The sequence below is a fragment of the Hevea brasiliensis genome, chromosome 10 (genome assembly GCF_030052815.1).
Source record: "Hevea brasiliensis isolate MT/VB/25A 57/8 chromosome 10, ASM3005281v1, whole genome shotgun sequence".
NCBI lineage: Eukaryota > Viridiplantae > Streptophyta > Magnoliopsida > Malpighiales > Euphorbiaceae > Hevea > Hevea brasiliensis.
Window position 1 is genome coordinate 2,321,070 of NC_079502.1, and position 21,726 is coordinate 2,342,795.

The 21,726-nt window shown below is 36.3% G+C and overlaps 2 protein-coding genes across 2 annotated transcripts; both read right to left on the reverse strand.

Annotated features, from left to right (window-relative positions):
* Window positions 1-128: 128 nt before the first annotated feature.
* On the reverse strand, window positions 129-17,059 carry LOC110634955 (mannosyl-oligosaccharide glucosidase GCS1). The gene is made up of 22 exons (XM_021784109.2): window positions 16,619-17,059; window positions 16,468-16,541; window positions 16,035-16,286; window positions 15,686-15,860; window positions 15,077-15,163; window positions 14,898-14,966; window positions 14,683-14,779; window positions 13,889-13,971; window positions 13,098-13,205; window positions 12,100-12,221; window positions 11,886-11,993; window positions 11,648-11,721; window positions 10,725-10,850; window positions 2,377-2,444; window positions 2,015-2,164; window positions 1,876-1,926; window positions 1,662-1,718; window positions 1,110-1,259; window positions 909-1,000; window positions 705-814; window positions 520-583; window positions 129-415 (listed from the first exon to the last, which is right to left on the reverse strand). The coding sequence occupies exons 1-22, from the start codon at window positions 16,913-16,915 to the stop codon at window positions 277-279; spliced, it is 2,553 nt and encodes an 850-aa protein (XP_021639801.2). The 5' UTR covers window positions 16,916-17,059; the 3' UTR covers window positions 129-276.
* Window positions 17,060-17,607: 548 nt separating this feature from the next.
* Window positions 17,608-19,977, reverse strand: LOC110634948 (uncharacterized). Its single transcript, XM_058128891.1, has 3 exons — window positions 19,070-19,977; window positions 18,430-18,507; window positions 17,608-18,306 (listed from the first exon to the last, which is right to left on the reverse strand). Exons 1-3 carry the CDS (start codon window positions 19,269-19,271, stop codon window positions 17,891-17,893), a joined length of 696 nt encoding a protein of 231 aa, XP_057984874.1. The 5' UTR covers window positions 19,272-19,977; the 3' UTR covers window positions 17,608-17,890.
* Window positions 19,978-21,726: the final 1,749 nt, after the last annotated feature.

Below are 21,726 nucleotides of genomic sequence, written 5' to 3' on the forward strand. Positions count from 1 at the left end.
TAAAAAAATAATTTTAAACTTTTAAATAGAATGCCAAATAGCTATTTAATCTATTTTGCATCTATGTTCGTGTTAAGTATAAATCTGGGTTCAGATAAAAAAAGAAAAAAAAAAAAAAAAGAGTCGGCTTGCCTAAGTCTATGGCTGTTCATTGTGTTAATAACCCAAAATTGGGTAGTGTGTCAAACGTAAAACGCTACATCTGATATTGGTACACAAGTTACTGTGAGCTTGGATTTATATATATTTTTTTGTTATAAAAGTGAAAAAGAAGGCTCAGGTATAAGCTTCCGCCATGATTAACAGCACAAGTGATGTCCAACCAGTAAACAGGCGTGCACCCTTTCCTTTACCTTTCTTCTGATCATACTGTTCCCATAAAAACCCAGTTTGGTGATAATTCTGAACCACATTTCTGTAGCAAAACAGCAAATAATAATTGAATTAACTCACAATAGTAAATGCGCTTATTTTATGTAATGCAACTATTTGCCATAGAGAACTAAATGTGAACTTTACCTAATCAAATTGCTCCTCAAGTCTTCATAGATCACCCTGGCCCTATCTTTGTATGGTCCATCTTCTGCAAGAGTTCAACAAGTTAAAGATAAAACTAGGCAGAGCTTTCAGGAATCAAAGTATTTCCTTTACCCTCTCCTGTGGGTGTTTGTGGTGGAGGAAAGGGAACAAGTGTTGGTTGATACCTTTGGAGTAGTGGTAGAGTGCTGAAAGAATCCTGTAATTCAAGTTAATCCAAATTGGGCCTCTCCAATAAGGTGGGTCGTGCTCTGTGTTGCGTTTCATGTACAGGGAACTGAGGAATAGACACTTGTAAGAGAAATATAACCTCTCAAACAAATATGCAGAAATCAAGTAAATGACCGTAAGGCAAGCTAGACTACAGAAACCTTGTTTTAGCAAGAGACCGGAGTCCATAGTCAGTCCACAAAATGCTCCTGTTTAAAATGAGGTCAAGCTGTTTTTCCAGAATCCATGAATCCTACAATAAAGTGATATACATGAGAAAATCTAGAATAAGCTTATTAGAAACCAGTAAGTGATGTCATGATATCTCTGTCATACAAAAATAGATGTTCCATGCAACTCACAGATGGAATGATCTTCTCCATGAATGGAAAAAGGCTGACATATCCAACATGAGGAATTAGTCTCAACTCTGGCCTTCCCAATACTTCACGAACAAGCTCTCGCTTTACATAACTGTTCCCCACAATTGTCTCTTTCCAGCTTAATCGAACCTAAAATGTTTCAGAAATCAGTCAGTAAATTCCACAAGAAAAGAAAAAAAAAGGCTATGCTAAATAGATTTTCTGGTAGATATTTATTTCAACAGGCCAGGGGAACCTGATTGAATAACACTGGTCCATCTAGTCATATTGACATGCTAAAATATTAGGCCTATGATTTTACATTCTTCATAACAGTAACAGTAGGCTTAGGAAATTATAGTCTAGGGGCTAACTATTATACAACATAAAAGGTACATCTGCATGGACCATGAAGAGGAATGAAATAAGAACACAAGTACATTATACAGAGTAGAAAGTACAACTAATAAGCAGTGAGAACAATATAAACAGTGAATCAGCAATCAAGGGTACTGAAATCTGAGGAAAAACAGTAACAAACAAGCAAAGTACCTTTTCTGTATGATTTCCAAAATCAAAATATGCTCCATATGATGGATCAAGATGCATCTGGTAAAACATCAATTATCTATCAGGTGTAAAAAGATATTATTACAATAATTGCGGGTCAACTACATATTTTGAGGCAATTATGTACCACATCTGGCAGCATTGCAAAGTAAGGAATTATAAGCATCTCTATAAAGCATTGAAAAAACTAACCAACCTGATTGAGCATTTCAAAATCTGAAAGTAGCTTAGCTGTTGAACCATAATCCTGCATTGCACCAAATTTAAGTACTACAAGTCATTAATTACTTTCAATACTATTATTGTATTCCAGATACTTGGTGATTTTAGCATACCTTCCCAGACCCGTGTTCTTTCTTTAACAGCTGTGTGATAGAATTCATGCAATTTGCAGCAAGAAGCATCCAGCACCTAAGATCCAAGTGACGTTCTTCTTCACTTGGATGTGAAGCACGAGGATAATCATCCAGTCCAGAGGAGAGTGTCTGGAAATGCCAGAAATAATTCATCCTATTATGGTGTCATTTGATTGGAATAGAAAAATTAATAATCATCATAAAGCCAATTATATTCACGCACAAAATGCTGCAGAATTATTACCAAAAAAAATAGATACTAATTACTTATGCCAACTCCGAAGAAAATTTTGTGCTAAGACTTTGACAACTATGAACTACGAAATGCCGTAAAATGGAACCTTTGGGTTTAGCTCCCGAATAGTTGAGTTGTCCCTCCCATGCCAAAAATAGCTGCCAATCTCCTTCCCTGGATCACAAGAAGTTTTTTTAAAAAAATTATTATACTAACAATTAAATGAAAAAATGTCTTGTCCAAATATCTGTCCTCAAAGAAATGTCCAAGATTCGGAAGGATAATAAGAGCATATTTATCTTCTCTTTCCCACCAAGATACTCAACTCAGCTCGGCTCAGCTAAGCCTTTATTCCAAGAATTTGGGTGGGCTATATGGATTCTCTTTCTCCATTCTAAACGATTTTGGGTTAAATCCTCAGAAATGTGTAATGCTTCTAAGTCATGTTGTACTACTTTCCTCCAAGTCAGTTTAGATCTACCCCTTCTTTTCTTTCTAACCTTTAACCTAATGTGCTCTACTTGGCTAACTGGAGCCTCCGTATGTCTATGCTTCACATGACCAAACCACCTCAATCTCCCTTCTCTCAATTTATCCTCAATTGGCACCACTCCTACTTTTTCTCTAATACTCTCATTATGGATTTTATCTAGTCTAATATGATCACTCATTCACCTTAACATTCTCATCTCCGCAACTTTTATCTTAGACACATACGACTCCTTCAGTGCCCAACACTCACTACAATATAACATGGCCGATCGTATGGCTGTACGGTAAAATTTATCTTTCAATTTATTGGGAATTTTGCGATCACATAAAACTCCCGTGGCACTTCTCCACTTCAACCATCCAGCTTTAATTCTATGACTAACATCCTCCTCACATCTCCCATCTACTTAAAGGATTGAGCCGAGATATTTAAAGTGATTATTTGGGGCAATACCACTCCATCCAAACTAACTCCTTCCCTATCACTAGTTCGGCCTTCACTGAACTTGCAATGCATGTATTCTGTCTTCGTTCTACTTAACTTAAAACCCTTTGACTCTAGAGTACTTCTCCAAAGCTCTAGCTTTCTATTGACTCCTTCTCGCGTCTCATCTATCAGAACTATATCATTTGCAAACATCATGTACCAAGGAATACTCTCTTGTATATGTTTTGTCAATTCATTTAAAACTAATGTAAAAAGGTAAGTGCTTACAGCTGAACATTGGTGTAATCCAATTGATATAGGAAAATCTCTTGTGTCCCCTCCCACTATGTGCACAATAGTAGTTGCTCTTTCATACATATCTTTCAACACTTATATGAACCTAATAGATACCCTCTTTTATTCTAACATTGTCTATAAGACATCTCTTGGAATACTATCATAAGCGTTCTCCAAATCGATAAAAACCATGTGTAGATCTTTCTTCACATCTTTATATTTCTCCATCAAGCTTCTAATGAGAAAGATCGCTTCCATAGTTGAACGACCGGACATGAAGCCAAATTGATTGGGAGAGATAGAAGTGTCATGACGTAGTCGATGTTCCACAACTCTCTTCCACAACTTCATAGTATGGCTCATGAGTTTAATTCTCCTATAGTTTGAGCAACTCTGTATTTCTTCCTTATTTTTAAAAATAGATACTAAAATACTCCTCCTCCATTCCTCAGGCATTTTCTTTGAATTTAGAATCTTATAAAATAATTTAGTTAACCATGCCACTCCCATATCTCCCAAACACTTCCACACTTCAATTAGTATTCCATCAGGTCCACAGGCTTTACCCACTTTCATTCTCTTAAGTGTCTCCTTTACTTCTAAAGATCTAATCCTTCTAGTATAATTAACATTCTTTTCTATTGCTCTGTAGTCTATATTCACGCTATTACCATTTTGACTATTGTTAAAAAGATCATCAAAATAATTTCTCCATCTTTCTTTAGTGTCCTCGTCTTTCACCAACACTTTTCCTTCTTTATCCTTAATGCATCTAACTTGATTGAAATCTTGACATTTCTTCTCTCCTCCTTGCTAATCTATAAATATCTTTCTCTCCTTCTTTAGTTCCAAATTTCTCATATAACTTTTCAAAGGCCTGCGCTCTTGCCTGAGTAACTGTCTTTTTTGCCTCTTTCTTTGCTATCTTGTAATGTTCATATGCCTCATTATTATCACACTTAGGTAATTTCTTATACCATTCCCTCTTTCTCTTCACTGCCTTTTGTACTTCCTCATTCCACCACCATCTCTCTTTTGAGGGTGGTCCATGTCCTCTAGACTTTCCAAGTACTTTTCTAGCTACTTCTTTAATATTTGATGCTGTAGAAAGAGATGTAGAAAGAGATGATTCTCATTGATTTCAATTAATCTGTACATGGGTATTTATATACAATTGATTCCTATAATTGTGTTATACTAATTAGGAAGAAATCCTAAATAAGAAATCCTAAATAGGAATACGTAAATATACAAATAATATAATGATTGACTTTCCATAACACTCCCCCTCAAGTTGGAGCATAGATGTTAATCATGCCCAACTTGTTACAAATGTAGTCAATCCTAGCTCCATTCAGAGCTTTTGTGAAAATATCTCCTAACTGCTCTCCAGTTTTGATATGTTCTGTTGAGATGATCTGTTGTTGAATCTTTTCACGAACAAAGTGACAATCAATCTCAATATGTTTGGTCCGCTCATGAAATACCGGATTAGAAGCAATATAGAGAGCAGCTTGATTATCACATCACAATTTCGCAGTTGGGGGTCTTAAAACTGTCTCATCTAGTAATTGAAATATCCACATTACCTCACATAATGATTGTGCCATGGCTCTGTATTCGGATTCAGACTAGATCGAGAAACTACACTCGCTTCTTGCTTTTCCAAGACACCAAATTTCTCCAACAAAAACGCAATATCCAGAGTTGACCTCCTATCAACCTTAGATCCAAAAACATTCAATATTCAAATGCCCATGATTACCATATAACAAACCTTTTCCTGGAGCTCCTTCGATAGCACAAGATTTGTCCCAAGGCTTCCCAATGAGCAACATTGGGAAAGACATAAACCGACTTACCACACTAACGGCATAAGCAATGTCGGGGCGAGTGACAAAGGTAGTTCAATTTTCCTACCAATCTCCTGTATCTCTCGGATCTTCAAACAACTCACTATCCCTTGTAAATTTGGAGTCATTGGTGCACTACAAGGCTTAACACCTAATTTTCTGTCTCTGTCAATAGATCGATGACATATTTTCTTTGAGACAAGAAAATACCCTTCTTACTTTTCATAACTTCAATACCCAAAAATACTTTAATAATCCCAAGTCTTTGGTGAAATGAAGCCGGTTTGGAGGAAGGTTTTAAGAGATGAAATACTGCAGAGTCACTCCCGGTGATGATAATGTCATCCACATGGACTACCGTGAGAATTAGACCAGAGATTGCTTATAAAATCTTGAGTGATCACACTTACTCTTTGCATACCAAATTCTGTCTTGTTTCACTGAATCTCCCAAACCAGGCCCTAGGACTTTGTTTCAAGCCATAAAGAGACTTAGCCTACAAACTTTACCCAACTCCCGAGCAACAAACCGTGGTTGCTCCATATACACCTCCTCCGAAGATCACCATGAAGGAAAGCATTCTTGATATCCAATTGGTGCAGGGCCAATCATATGTAGTCTAAAGAGATAAACAAGCGAGCGTAAGTTTAGCTACGGGAGAAAAAGTGTCGAGTAATCAACCCCATATGTCCGAGCATATCCTTTTGCTACAAGGCGTGCTTTTAACCTAGCCACGTAACCATCGGGATTTACTCATCTTTCTTTAAATACCCATTTGCAACCAATAGCTTTCTTACCGGTGGGCAAAGGCAATGGTCCTATGTACCATTAGCATCTAAAGCCTCCATTTCTTCTTTCATATCACCAACGGTATTAGGGATAGGAAGAAGTCTAAAGAAGTAACAAAACACCGAGAACAAGAAGACAATTGATTATAAGAAACAAAAGAAGAGATAGGGTAAGTACATGAACGTTTACCTTTACGAAGAGCAATGGGTAAATCTAGATCGTAATCATGATCGGTGTGAGTGCAGGATCTCCCAACGAAGTAGGCGTGGAGGATCTGAGTCGATCTCAATCTCTGGAATAAACATGAACAACGGAGGCCGAGTAGGTCTAGAGACAAGAAACAGTGTGAGAGAGGACTAGACATTGATTGGGCAAGATATATTAAGATATCATCCTCCTCCCCGACTCTCATATGATTGAGAAAAAATGGAGTGGACTCAAAAATGTGACATCTAAACAAGATAACGATTAAGAGTAGGAGAGAAACAAGTGTACTTTTTGAATCGAGTACCCAAGGAAGACACATTTGAAAGACTTTGGATCCAATTTAGTAACTCATGGACGAACATCACGTACAAAACAAGTACAACCAAAAATACGGGGTTCAACAGAAACAAAGATTTTGTAGGAACAAAGCGGTATAAGGAATATTCCCATTAAAGACGTAAGCATACGATTGATCAAAAACATGCCGTATCCGCCCAAAAGTGTTTAGGAACTTTCATCCTAAAAGAAGAGCACGAGTTACCTCAAGAAGATGCCGATTTTTCTTTCGCCACGCCATTTTGGGATAGGGTATCCACACAGAAGACGATGAAGAATGCCATTTTGTGTCATGTAAAGTGAATGACTAAATTTGTCTAAAAATATTCTTTAGCATTGTCACTTCTTAATATGCGCATGAAATATTAAATTGAGTTTTGATTTCATTACAAAAGGCACAAAGATAGAAAACAACTCGTAACGATTCTTCATTAAATATAACCAGTAACACGAGAGTAATCATCAACAAAAGTAACAAAATAACGAAATCCTTTAGAAGTAACAAGGACCCCAAACATCGAATGAACTAACTCAAAAGGGGATGAAGCAGTTTATTGACTCTAGACACGAAGGCAAACGATGATGTTTTGCAACCGACACGACTCACATTCTAGTATAAAGGAGGACACAACTTCTTCATGGTAGACAAAGAAGGATGACCCAATCTACAATGAGCTTCAAGAGGTGTTACGATGCTCGAGCAAACAAGCGACGCGGTACATGATTTTCCGAATGTAGAGACCACCGACTCACGCCCTCTACCAATAACTGTGCGCCGTCGTAAGATCCTCAAACAAACAAAAAGGAAATAGAACAATTTAAGGTACGAGTAAGTTTACTAACAAAGTAGATTAAAAGAGAAATTTGGTAGACACAAACAGATGACAAAGAAATTGTGAAGATTCGTAACCCATGACACAAGAAGTAGAACCATCACTAAAGTAATGAGGAAGTGGGATTAGACTAAAAAGCGGATAGAAGACTAGAATTACATCATGTGATTGCACCGAATCAATAACCCATTTGGATGAGGAAGACACAAGGCATGTAGTGGATTTACTGATTTCAATCGCGCATGATAGGGGGAACGTAGGCTTTAGAGATGCACGATCTGGGAAAAAAAGCAAAATCCTCTGCAGATACCAAAACAGTTTTCATAGAGGAAGATACTGTAGAATCCTCTGCTGCCATATTTGCCATCCGTGATCGATTTTTCCTCTGAAGTTGCGGACAATTATATTTTGTATGGCCTCATGACAATAATAACAAATGACTCCTCTTGAGTCCCGATTAGAACTAGCCTCCATTACACCGATTACTTCACTTGAATTCCTCCTCTACTTCCTCTTCTATTACCACATTGTCCATTTGGATTACGCTAATAAGAGCACTCTTGTGGTGTGAAGATTGGGTACTCTGTGGACTCTAGGACCCGTGTGAATGTTTCATGCAAAGAGGAAATCTGAAAGAATCGAGATTTAGCAGCTCATACTACGAAGGAAGGCCTGCAAGAAAACTCATAACAGCCAGTTGCTCCGCTGGGCTCTCCAACTTTCACATCGTAACTAAAAGGCAACAATACATTAAGTTCCTCATATACCCGTTTAAAATCCATAAAATAAGCCGTGAGAGACTTATTCTCTTTCTCAAGTAGAATGCCTTACAAACATCATAAATACGGAGATATTCCCTTTACGAATGAAAAATCTAAGTAATCCATCAATTCTTTAACAAATTCACGTGATTAATTAAACTAATTACCTCACCGTGAATCGAGTTCCAAAGCCGCAAAACAACCGCGTCCTCCCTTAGCCAAGTTTGTTGTGTATCATCGAGGTGGATCTTTAGTAAGGTGATCATCCTTATCAATGCTACGCAAATAGACCCTTTACTCCACCTGTAATTTGAACCATTAAGTTTGTGTTCCGTGATTTTAGTCATCATCGGAATCACATCAGAAATAACATTCTTATTGTCTGCCATTTGTTGAGACAAAGAAACTAACCAAAACGCTAATCCAAAGTCTTGTGACAACAAAATAATCCAAAATTACAAATCAAGTAAATAAATAGGATCCGAGAGCCAAACCTCGAAGTCCTTTAATGGTGTCTTGGATCGAACAACGACACCACGGTGGTGGAATGAGGGGATTGAGGAGACAGCAATGTTGATCGGATCGAAACGGGGTGCCAAGGTCTCTCTGGAGGGGGTGGTGAGAACAAATAGTCACCCTAGATGGCTCGATACCATGTAGAAAGAGATGTAGAAAGAGATGATTCTCATTGATTTAAATTAATCTGTACATGGGTATTTATATACAATTGATTCCTATAATTGTGTTATACTAATTAGGAAGAAATCCTAAATAAGAAATCCTAAATAGGAATACAGAATACAGAATATACACAAAAATAATATAATGATTGACTTTCCATAACAGATGCCATTTGTATCCACATATCATTGGCCTCCATATCCAGCTTCCATGCTTCGAACTCGAGAAGCTCATTCACTTGCTTTACTCCTTTCAACTCCCACCACTTTGTTCGAGCTATACTATTTCTTCTAATCTTACTTGAATTGTTCCTAAACTTGATATCCAAGACCACTAACTGATGTTGACTTGTTAAAGCTTTTCCTGGAATGACATTGCAATCCTTGCATAGAGCTCTATTTGTCTTCCTGGTTAAGAGGAAGTCAATTTGGCTTCTATATTGCCCACTTTTAAAAGTCACTAAATATGACTCTCTTTTTATAAAGTAGGTATTTGCTAGTATTAGGTCGTATGCCATAACAAAATCCATGATGCTTTTTCCCTCCTCATTTCGGCTGCCAAAACCAAAACCTCCATAAACATTCTCATAATCTTGCCTATCACTTCCTACATGTCCATTCAAATCTCCACCGATAAAAACATTCTTTTCATTCGGTATGCTTTGCATTAGATCATCCATATCTTCTCAAAACCTTTGTTTACTCTCACTATCTAATCCTATTTATGGGGCATAAGTACTAACTATATTTATTGTTTCTCCTTCTAGTACTAGCTTTACTAGTATAATTCTATCTCCTACTTTTTTCACAGATATTACAGCATCTTTCAATGTCCTATCTATGATTATGCCCACTTCGTTATTGTTCCTCTCCTTTCAGGTAAACCACAGTTTGTACCCTGAATTACCCACTTCCTTGCTTTTCTCTCTTACCCATTTAGTCTCCTGAATGCAAGCAATATTTATCCTTCTTCTTTCCAAGGTATCCACAAACTCCATTAATTTTCCGGTAAGCAATCCAACATTCCAAGTACCAACCCTGATTCTCCTCCTATCTTGTTCCTTCCTAATAGATCTCCTTCTATGATATCTTCTATTGTTCTCTATGCCTATCTTGTGTTCTGTTCCACCATCTGTTCTACTATCTGTCCTATGGACTAACTTCTTTACCCACACCCGTCCATGATGTGGAAACCCTTGCTCATTTAACACCACACCCAGGCACCGGCATGGCGCGTCGCTTTCAGTGAACAACCTACACCCTTGCATATTTTTCACTACACCCGGACTCCGATGTAGCGCGTTGTAAGTAGAGAACGCCCCAACGTTTATATTATTTAAATCCATATCATAAGGTATGACGAAATTTTTATGCTGGTTGTCACCTACAACAACCCTCCTCCTTTATCCGGACTTGGGACCGGATAAGCACAAACTACTTAGGCAGAGTTCTCTTTCTCACCAAGATAAAAATTCAAAAACATTTTCCTGCCTTAAGTTCAATGAATTTGGTTGCATGCATAAATCATTTATTATCTTTCAAACAACAAAGTTTTTAGTTCACCTGTACAATTTGTTAAGCTTCAAACAACTTCTAACTGTTATACCTGTTTAGGAATTTTAACATGTACTAGATTGCAAATAAAGGAAAAACAGTATTCAAATATTCTAGTAAAACTAGAATTGCTTGTTCCAAGAACAACATCAACCTCATAGCCTATAACCTCCCTAAACCACCAGGCCTCCACCAAATCAAGCCAGAAGTAGATGGGTGGAATACCTGACTGTGTAGTATTGAACCACTGGAACCAAGCTTCAAGGCGAACAAAAGCCCGCTCCAGGAAAGAGATGATCTCATTGCTTTCAGCAGATGTAAACTTATTTTTCTCTATGCCATGAAGTAGATCTGGAAGCAACAAAGTTCAACATTACATTTCTGATTATCTTTACATCAATTTGTTGCTGTTTCAACCAAGATATATTCCTAGCCCTCAAAAAAGATAATATTTAACACTTTAATCCATGGTAAATTGGTAATTATCAGGAAGCATACAGGATTACAAGTAGGGTGCAACTGGTTTGAACCAAAAATACAGCACATATAAGACGGGAGGAAAGAAATTACTTAGTAGCATGGTTTCACACTTTTGAGAATGGTCTCCTCCCATACATTTTCATAACTTTTCCAGCTTTTAGGAGGATATACACATAAATGCATCACAATTTCATGCATGAGGCTGCAACCCACCATATAGACACAAAAGGGGAGTTGAGATAACAATCTAGTCAACTCAAGCAATTTGGATTCATGAGTATGTAGGTTTCTACAGCAAATTTTTCTTTTTTCTTTTCATTTCACAGCAACTAGTTGACCAAAACCTTAAACATAGTCATTATTTGATCAAGAAGCTAACACTGTCATTATCACTTTATCAAAGTAGTCTTCAGTCATAGCTAAACAAAATGATGCATGTGAAAAAACTAGAAGACATGGCGCCCAGGAGGGAGGGGGATAATGTATGAAAGGATTTTTTTAAGGACAAAAGATTTTTCCTCTACAAGAAAAAAAAAGAGGTTACAAGAGATGAATCATATATTATAATACAATTTCATGATTATATTTTAGTGTTAGTCTGATGCTATTGTACAATCATGATATTGAAATCCAAATGCTAAATACAAATCTTATAAAAAAACCCTTACCACTTATAACCAAAAATAGTGTTGGGGGATTTCCATTAGTTGGATGCTGCAGAACAAATTCCTCTGGAACCTTACTGTAATTACACCGAAAAAGACCTTGCACAATTACTTCATTGATGAAAAAATCCCAGAAAACTATTTCCCTTACTGAACTGAATAAGCTTCAAATCTAACTCCAAATAAAAATCAAGCTTCAAATTAATTCCAAGTACTTGATAACTACATTGAATGACGGTACCTTAGAGATTCAGATCCCAGTATTTGTTCCCGAGGAATCCATCCATCAATGTTCATTAAATCTAACCAGTGGCCAACTATATCCAAGCATATGCTGATATCCCAACGCCTGATCAAACCTCAAAAAATATAATCATATATCCCATTTTTACCTCCAAAAAAGTCAGCAACTGAAAATTTGCTTCAAGAGGAGAATGGAATAAAAGGTGACTAACCAGATCAACAGTTGATGAAAACCTTCATCCCATAGAAATCCCCTTGGAAAGAAGGGTCGACTTGGAACTGCTGTGTAAAGCTCAGCTGGCCAATATGCGAGAAAATTATCATGATCTTTATGCTGCAATAAAATATTGGCCACTGTATGATTTTGTCAGATCACAGATGTTCAACTTGCAAAATAAAGGATATCAATTTTGCCAGCTGAACTGTGAAAAGAGTGAAGAGCACATTGCGATATGGAAAAAAAAAAGTTAAATCCAAAGGGGTTTTATTTTCATTAATTATATTTTAATATGTGAAAGAAAAGAAAAGAAGAGATAGACCTAAACTGACTTGGAGGAGAGTAGAACAACATGACCTATAAGCATTACACATTTCTGAGGATTTAACCCAAAATCGTTTAGAATGAAGAAAGAGAATCCATATAACCGACCCCAAATTCTTGAGATAAAGGTTTAGTTGAGTTGAGTTGAGTTTTTATATTTTAATATGTGAACCAGGAATATCATCTCTAAAGAAGGGGAGCACTAAGAAAGGCAACATACAAATTCTCATTTTGTGACCGGTGTACTCCTTTCTTCTCTCTCACATATTGTGACAATTTTCTTCTTACATTTTCACTTTTATTTTCCTCTTGTTTTCCTTGTCTTCTCCATAGATTAGAGACCAGTAATCTCTCTCCCCAACTAGTTTAGGTTCACAGTTCACTCTTATCATCCTCAGTTGGTTTATTGTGGTCAAACAAGAAATGCTTGAATTATGAAGGAATAGATAGCAATTAGCTAGAATCCACAGCATGAAATTTATTCACTGTGGGACATCACCTGGTTATTTAAAGCACATATGGTTTATTGTTATCAAGGAAGAATACTGGTTGAATTGTTCATAGCCAATAATATGATCACTTAATAGATTCTAGATTGTATTATAAATAAACTATAAAATATTCTAGATTGCATTATAAATAAACTGTAAAATAAAAAATGTAACTTACATTAGAATTTCTAGCATATGCAATTTTTGATTGACCATAAAAGTAGCCAATACCTCCCAACATATTGGCAACAGCAACCTTACCAACAATTCTGGATTCAGATTCAAGCTGAACAAATATTAACAAAATGTCAGTACTTTTTTAAGCCAAAGTATTGGGATGCTTGCTCTTTGCCAAAACCATAAATGGTTAATGGGCAACATATTTGCAAGAAATGGTGCACCGATCTAATTGAGCTTAGAATAAAAATTTGGAATTTGTAAGTTATCAATGTATTATGCCACAAGTCTCCTAAATTTTTCCCTGTGAAGTTAGGGGATAAGCAATGTTCATGTTACCTAGTTTACATAAATTGCGAAGATGCTCGAGATATGGGTAACAAATTTCCAAGAAATTGTGAATGCCAGTAAAAGGACAATGTATTTGGAAAAGACAAATGCATGATTTTAAGGTTTCCATTTCCACCAACAAAAATCATAAAAAAAAAATCCACTGGCATAACATAATTTACAGGATGTGGGAAAAGCTCCCGTAAAAGAGAAAAAAGAGACTTGGGTAGTTCTAACTTCCATATAGGGCATGATGATTACTTATATTAAATCAACATATAATAAATAATAATAATGACGCCAAATTAAGCTTTGCTAATACATTTACCCTTTTGACATATATTTAAAATTGAAATAACACCATTCGTGTGACTATGTACAAGATATGCAGTGGCTGTAAGATGATCAAGGACTGTCCTACATATTCACACTTAAATACAACACACTTTTCAAAAGTAATACCTTGCTAGCAATATTAAAGCACTGCTCAAACTTGGCATCAAATTCTGATTGCTTTTCTTGTAATTGATTTGTCAGTAAGGTGCCTGGATATTATATAGAACACTAAGAAATTTGAGGAAGGATAATACAAGAACTTCAGTTCTTGGAAGCCAATCAATAGAGTTTCAATTGGTGTCAACAAAAACCCAAAGAAAAATAAATAAATAAATAAAGGAGATGGTTCCCACAAATCTAATCAGCAATAGACAAAATTATAAAATTGACTTAGTTTTAGACAGAACTTTAACCTTCCAAAATTTCAAAAATGGTAGAAATGTGGGTCAGTCCACAAATTTGAAACCCTAAATACTGAAAAATAACATAATAAAGCAAGGGCCACAAAATGCATTTGTAATTGTAAGGCCAATAAAATGAAAACATGCATATATGGTTTATAAAATCCTGTCTGGATCATGTACAAGTCTTCTATACTAGGTTACTCATGCCATGGATTTAAAATTTCATGTTTCCAGCCCTATAAGAATTAGTTTCATCTACACAGAATCTCTAAATGGATTCAAGTTGAAATTATAAAATAAATAAAAAAAACTCAGCAACACTCAAAATGAGAGCAAGGCAGAGGAATGCTTTATCTAATTTTGATTGTACAGCTGATTCTCTGCTAACAGTCTTCTCTAATTTTCCAGTTTGTACGGACATACAGCCATGTAGAATAATTGACAGAAAACTAATATTTTAAGATAAGAAAGAAGAAGACCACATTTGTTATTGAGATGAAATAGACATGAAAAAACCTGTCAGGCTGTTTACACGTGCTTTTACTCTTGAATCTTTTACTCCAGTTCCAGACACAAAAGCAATATCTGTTTTGAATGGAATCCTAGCAGAAATCTGCATAAGATCATGAACTTCAGAAATGATATAGAATATCAAAGTTAAATAACAAAACTCTGACTTAGTACAGAAAACCAGCATGCATTTTAGAATGAGTAGCATCATGGCCATATACCTGAAAAACTAAGATATTTGAAGAATCTTCAGATGAGTCAGCTAGCTGCAGTAGGCCAAAATTTCTCAGCTGGCAAGATGCACAAATGCAATATGCAAATCAACACAAAGAAACTCAGAAGATGCATACTTCTAACATCAATGCATTTGAAAGCAACATAGAGATAACAGATAACACACTTGGGTCCCAAGATTTTGCTGGATGAGATCAGACAAATTGTGGATATGAGGTGTCCTGAAGCCAGAATAGTGGATCTCCAAAACATCCTATAAAACAAATCAGCATTAAAGGATGGAATATTTAGCACAAATCACAGAGAAGTTAGAAGAAAGAAGATAGTTTATTTTAAGGACGTGACATTTACAACACAAATTCCAGATGATAACCCTCATAACTAATTGGTGAACAACATATTTATGTTTCAAAGAATAATAACAAGCAGAAAAATATAATTGAGGAAGTGAAAGATTAGCAACCTGTAATCATAAATTTAAGTTCCTACATGAGCACTGAGTACTTCTCAAATTTCTGATATAACTAACCCTCCCATTCTCCCCCCCCAAGGGTACTTGTGCACTCATGTTGGGCAGTGATGAAATGTATGATCTTCAAGTTACAATTTTGAGGACACGTGATTGGCTGTACTTTTTTATTATGGTAATTCGTGGCATGCAAAGTTCCTCGACTGTGATGTAGAAACAGTGTTGGTTTATGAATTTTGGTACCCCCAATTTCGCTGTAGATATAAAAGTTAGCCTTCTAAGCATAACAATCAATCACTAAATTACCTTAGATTCTAAATGCAGCTGCCAATCTCCAATGTCTGAACGTGAACCTGATGCCAGAAGAGAATTCTCATGCATGTCTATTTTATCTTTTGTCAAACTTAGAGCACTTCCGTCTTCATTAGTCAAATAGAAAAACAAATGCCCATTTTGCAGCATTTCTTTGTTCCAGTCAGATCTGCAAGTTCCCATGAGGAACAATATATCATTTTATGACATAAAAATGCTCAATTGATTGAGATCTTCCTGTTTTAATGCAAATTCTATTTGGAGGTGTGGGACTGTGGGTGCACAACAGAAGCATGACATGAATTTGGTAGGAACCATTCAGATAGCAGGTGAAGCTATTTACTTCTCACTTTGGGCATCAATGCGAACTGCCCAATCTCCTCCATAGCCACTGCCTTCACTTCTGGATTTCAAAAAACTGGTTTCCAACTTCAAGCCGTGATCAACTAGTATTTGGTGCCCAAAATCACGACCATTATGTTGTGTCCAGCCATAAGTGCTTAGCTCATCAGAGTCTTGGCAAAAATGTCTTATAAAATACCTTCCATCCTTTAAGCCTATCCACATTAAACCAGCGACCAAAGACTGAGGAGTCCTGCCAATCATTACGGCAGACCTTTATAATTCATAAGATGGCAAGCAAATAGAGAGGGGCAAAAAAAAAAAAAAAGAAAAAGATAAATAACAACATTCCATTTTTTTTATCAGAACATTCCATAATAATCAATTGATAAATTCGGGTAAATGAAACATTCAATGTATAATAATAGACTTACCTAGCGCGAATTCCGAGATAAACATGAGGGCGATATGTTCCCCAGTACAAGCTCTCTTTGTGCTCATCTTGGAACTTCCAAAACATACATGCTCTAGTCAAAATGAAACATTAACGAAAAGGAAATGTTCAAATTAAAGAAGTGAGGCTACCTGAGGAAGGTCCATGAGCTTCAGAGCAGGAAAGGGAGTGACAACCCTAGGCCTCTGAGCTGATTCAATAGGCTTCATGAGATTGTGAATCAAGAAGAAGATAACTAAGAACGAGAACACGCCAATTCCTAGCATGATTTTGAGATTAACACTTAGGATTCCAATCAAACTGTGATCCTTACTTCTATCTCTCCGTAGTTTGAAGTTAGGTTTCGTACTACGGAGAGCACCATCGTTGCCGCTGTCTGTGGTGGACTTGATTCTGCTCCGAGCACTGCTCCTGCCACTTCCAGCCATTTGAGGCTGAGCGAGTACCAAATTCAGCTGTTTATATCTAGTGCATTTGATCGGCGAAGCAACATGGATGAGTAATGGAATGGAGGTTTTGAGAAGAAGAGGAATTGGTGAAGCTGGCTCTTTCCTTCTGCTGTTAAAGCTGGTCCTCGAGCAGACCTGGGAGTTGGAAAATCAACAGGGATGCACCAGATGTGGGCCTCGTACAAGTTTTCAGCCCAAATAATTATAGGCCTCAGAAGCTTTTTAGCCCAAAATATTATGGCTCTCAGGAGAAACTTTGGCCCAATAATTAGAGCAAAAGAAAATTTGAGCCCAAATATTTAAATTTTTTTAAGCAAAATAATTATAATTAAGTCTCGGTATGGTCTGGTTGTCAATCAATTTCATATCCGTACAGCATTTAAAAAAAAAAATTCAGTTGAAAAAGAGATTGAAATTAGTCCCAGTCAACTATATATTTTATTTTTAGCCATTTAGCTCTGGTTGGACATTAGTTGCTTTTTTTTTTTTTTTTTTTTTATGACCATCAAAATTTTGGAAGTCAAGCTACTACTGGCCTATAAAGGAAAAACTCTTTCAGAGTGATTGTTTTTACATTCACAAAGATTAAACCCGAAATCTTACTTAAGAGAAATCGAATCCCTTCCACTCGACCCAATCTTAGTGTTGTTTACTAATAACTAATACCAATTAATTAACAAGCGAAGCATTTAAAGAATTTCCAGCTACAGCAATATAAAAACCAAAGTTTTAGTTAACAAGAGGAAGCCTCTGTCAACTTTTCTCATATACTGGAAGCTCCTTAAGATCTTCCAGAACATATCTATGCATAAAACTCGCTTCATGAATCATTCTAGTAGGCAAAGGAAAAATAAAACCATTAAGTCTGAGATTTCTGCTCCTTGCAGCTATGCTGATATGGAGCTTTGTACAACAAATAGTTACAAAAGAAAGGATCAGTCACCGATCACCACCTTATGCAGGGCTCAGCCTTTTCTTCCTTCCCCTAAAGCTGAGGCTTCGCATCAAATTTGGAAGGCAACACTGAGCAGAATGTGCTGGTTTACCTTTTGTGTGAATGCAGTACCCATTTGTTGTTCCACTACAAGTAGAGCCGTTTACCGATTCATAGGGCCTTCTATTTCTGCATTTAGAAGGAAGGTAAAAGGTCATAGGCTTGGCTTCTGTCATGTCTTGTAAGTTTTGATTGTTATCAACATCAGTGTTGAAGCTTTCGTGGAAGAACTCAATTAGTTGCTTCTTCATATCAGTTGGAGAGGATTCAGGCATTGAATTTACAGAGCTGCTGATGTAAAGAGATTCATCATATTCAGGATTTTTTATGAAGCTGTTCTGGTGAAGTGGAGAAGTACTACTCAATGGGGTAAAATCTGCACAAATACTATAACTCGGTAAAAAACCAAATATAGAAGTAGAGAACCTTTGACAAAGTTGTACGGCCTCAGAGGACCTATACAGAATATGCTTGAGAGACAAAATTTCTGGAATCTTACCACCGTTGACACTGATGAAATCTTCAATATCAGATTCTAACCAAGGCTGAGAATCGAAAAACATTTCCTCCCTATTACCTGCAAAAGCAACAGGCATGCTTCAATCAAACAAATGCATACGTTAACGATATCCCAATTTATTTATGAAAAAGTTTTTTTCCACGACTGCTAATGTAACATGGTCCTGGTTAGGCCTTCCTTGTTCCTCACATAATCGTCGAAGATCATGAATTTTTCTATCTCATTATACAGGTCATCTTCTAGGACTAGTAACTTTTAGAAGCATCCCACTCTGAAATATGCTCAACCTTCATATCTAGAACCTAAATTAGGCAAAAAATGAAGCTATAGTGGCTAAACTGCTTGACTACACGGTAAGCTTCCCATCATTACAGAGACCAAGGCTGTAACATTTTCTGTATATGAAAGAAATTGTTGTTTGAAGCTGAAAGTCTTAATCTGCCAAGGGCACATCTATTTAATTGTGATCACCTTATACAAGATTTAAAAAATCATATACAACTAAAAAGCATTATGATCAATAAACATGTAAGCAACTTCAGGCTTTGAAAATGTAGAACACAGATGGGTATGCAAAAGAAAGAAAATATACATTAATAGAATAAACTAAGAATCATACTCAAGTCTCCAAAACTCGCTTCGTAAGGCATTTGAGATGAGGATTGAAGCTTGGAATTGAGTTCTTTCATTGAGAGATCACCATTAACTTTGTCTTCCTTAATGGGTGATTCAATTCGAACACAGTTGCCTTCAGAATTGACTGAGCTTTTAAGAGTCATGGCTGGTTCTGTGTTTTTCTGAGCTGAAACACAATTTCCCATGTCTGTAACAATAGTCTATGCTTCCATCATAGAACTTGAAATTCTGTTAACTTAATTCGTAAGAGAGAGTGGTTTAACGCTTGAAGAAGATAAAGTTGGTCACTCTAACTACAATCTGGAGAGGAAGTTGATTGGTCTTGAAAGCGAAGTAATGGCATTTACAGAGGTGGGTCCTCAAAAAAAAGTTTCCTTTCCTGGAATTTACTTGGTAGAAGTACTGTTGTTTTAGTGGCAGCGGCGGAAAAGGAGAGAAAAGCTTCTTTTTGGGTGCAGTTTAATCATTTTGCTTTGAATGGACATCTTTTAAGTCTGCCTTTGCTTTTTTTTTTTTTAAGCAAATAAAGGGAGCTTTCTGGTCTGATGGTCATTGCTCCCTAAATTCAGGATCTACAGTTAGATGGTTTTATTGTCTACGATTTAACCTACCTTGAGACCTTTCACAGAGTGCGAGATGAATCTCACAGTGTCAAGAGGGAGTACAATCTAAGTCGATCGATATTTTCTCTCAAATGAAAACAATATTTAATCTCACGTTGATGTAGAGATCAAACTCAGATTGGAAACTTTCAACACGAAAGGCCTATCAGTACTAGGTCTCTACTTGGCGGTTTGCCTTTGCTGCTATTGATATTTTTTAACACCTTTTTATCTTTTGATGTCCTACAGGCCTGAAAATCAAGTGGCATTAGGGATGGGTGTCTCACTCAATCATTTTCCATTTGAAAAAGTTAAGAAAAAAAAAATGAAATTCCAAGATATCTTTCTTCTTTTGTGTACTTGCGGCAAATTACCCTAGTAATATTTTTTGGGTAGAGCAAGAACAGAGAACTGTATCTACTAAAATTATATCATACAGCATAGAACTGCAACTACGACAGCAAGTAGAAATTAGAAAATAGGATGTTTTGTGCTGTCCATTGTGTGAGCTCCACTTGTTTGACTACTCCTAATACAAGACCTATCCTTGTCCCTGCTGGTGGCGAGGTAATGAATGAGGATGAGGTCTACATATCAAGTGTTGCAGCTTGAAGCAGTAATGCACCCATGTCCTTAACATTTCACATTTGTGTCATTTCCTTAACACAGAGACGGTTATGCTCCACTTCCCACCACCTACTGCTGGGTGTGCATAGGACGGCAAGAACATGTTCCCTTTTTTTGTTTCAACAGTAGACATACATAAGCTTTCAGGCGAGAAAGGAACTATTACCAAATACCAAGGCTATATTTAATATTGTGATTGAGACGTTAAAAAATTTGTTTAAAAAATTATTTAATTATTTTAAAATTTTTTATAACTAAAACATATAAAATTCCTTTGAAATAAATAAGTAAAACATAAAAGATTCCGGTTAGGGTTTATTGTAAATGAGGTAAGGGACTATTAGTGATGAGATTTTGAATCTTGACCTCATTAATGGATGTTTGATTTAAAATGGACCTTTGAAAGATAAACAAGGATTCAACAACCATTCCTTTGGATTCACTTCCTATATCAAAAAGTAAGTATTGGATTGGTAGATGTCTAATTCTAAATGAAGTAACCAAGTAATCATGTTCTTGTTTGTTTTTCTCCGATAACAAAAACTTGTATGGGAACAACATGATGTTTGCATTCTTTTTCTCTCCTCCCATTATAACTTTTTATCTAAAATTTCCCAACTTGTAATCATTAGAATTTTATACTTTGCGTTAGCTAATAACAATGGTTCTGATCTGATAACAATTTAAAATTTTTAAATATTATTATTAATAAAAATATTCATATATTATGGAGCCACTCAACAAAGGTTGATGTGAAGAGAAGTTTTGATTGTTTAAAGATATCATTGACAAAGCTTTGAAGAATGTATGCCAGAAGTCTCACCTTGCCATTAAATGCAAGGAAAAGAAAAGAAAGCACATTACAAGAAACATTTCAAACCCCCTTTCAAGCAAAAGAAGGAAAAAAAGTCGACTATATACAAAGAAAGGAACGGGTACAAAAAGTGTCATTGTGCTTTCTCACATCTCCTGGAGCATGATGATGTTGAATAGAAGATTACTCATTCACCCAACATATCCAATCCTCTCAATCCACTTATGGTTCATGTTCTTCTCATGAAGAATACTTTATGGAAATGTTTTCAAAACTAGCCTCATCACTAAGCATCCAATTTGAATCTCTTCCCCACTGTATCCTCTGACTAGGGTCATCATTCGGATCTTCCCCACAGGAATTTGAAGATCCTTTGAAATATAAGAGGAATTTTGTTATATTCTCTGGTGATGCCTCATTTGAATTCCAAAGAACACACAAGCTCCTCCTCAAGGTCCCGTGATTCCCATGCATCTTTCACCATCACCATTCCATTCAAACTCAATGAAGATATCAATAAGGCATCAAAGAATGAATCCTCAACAAGGCCTCATAGAACTCACTTCCTCCCAATGGTATGTTGAAAAAGATCGACTA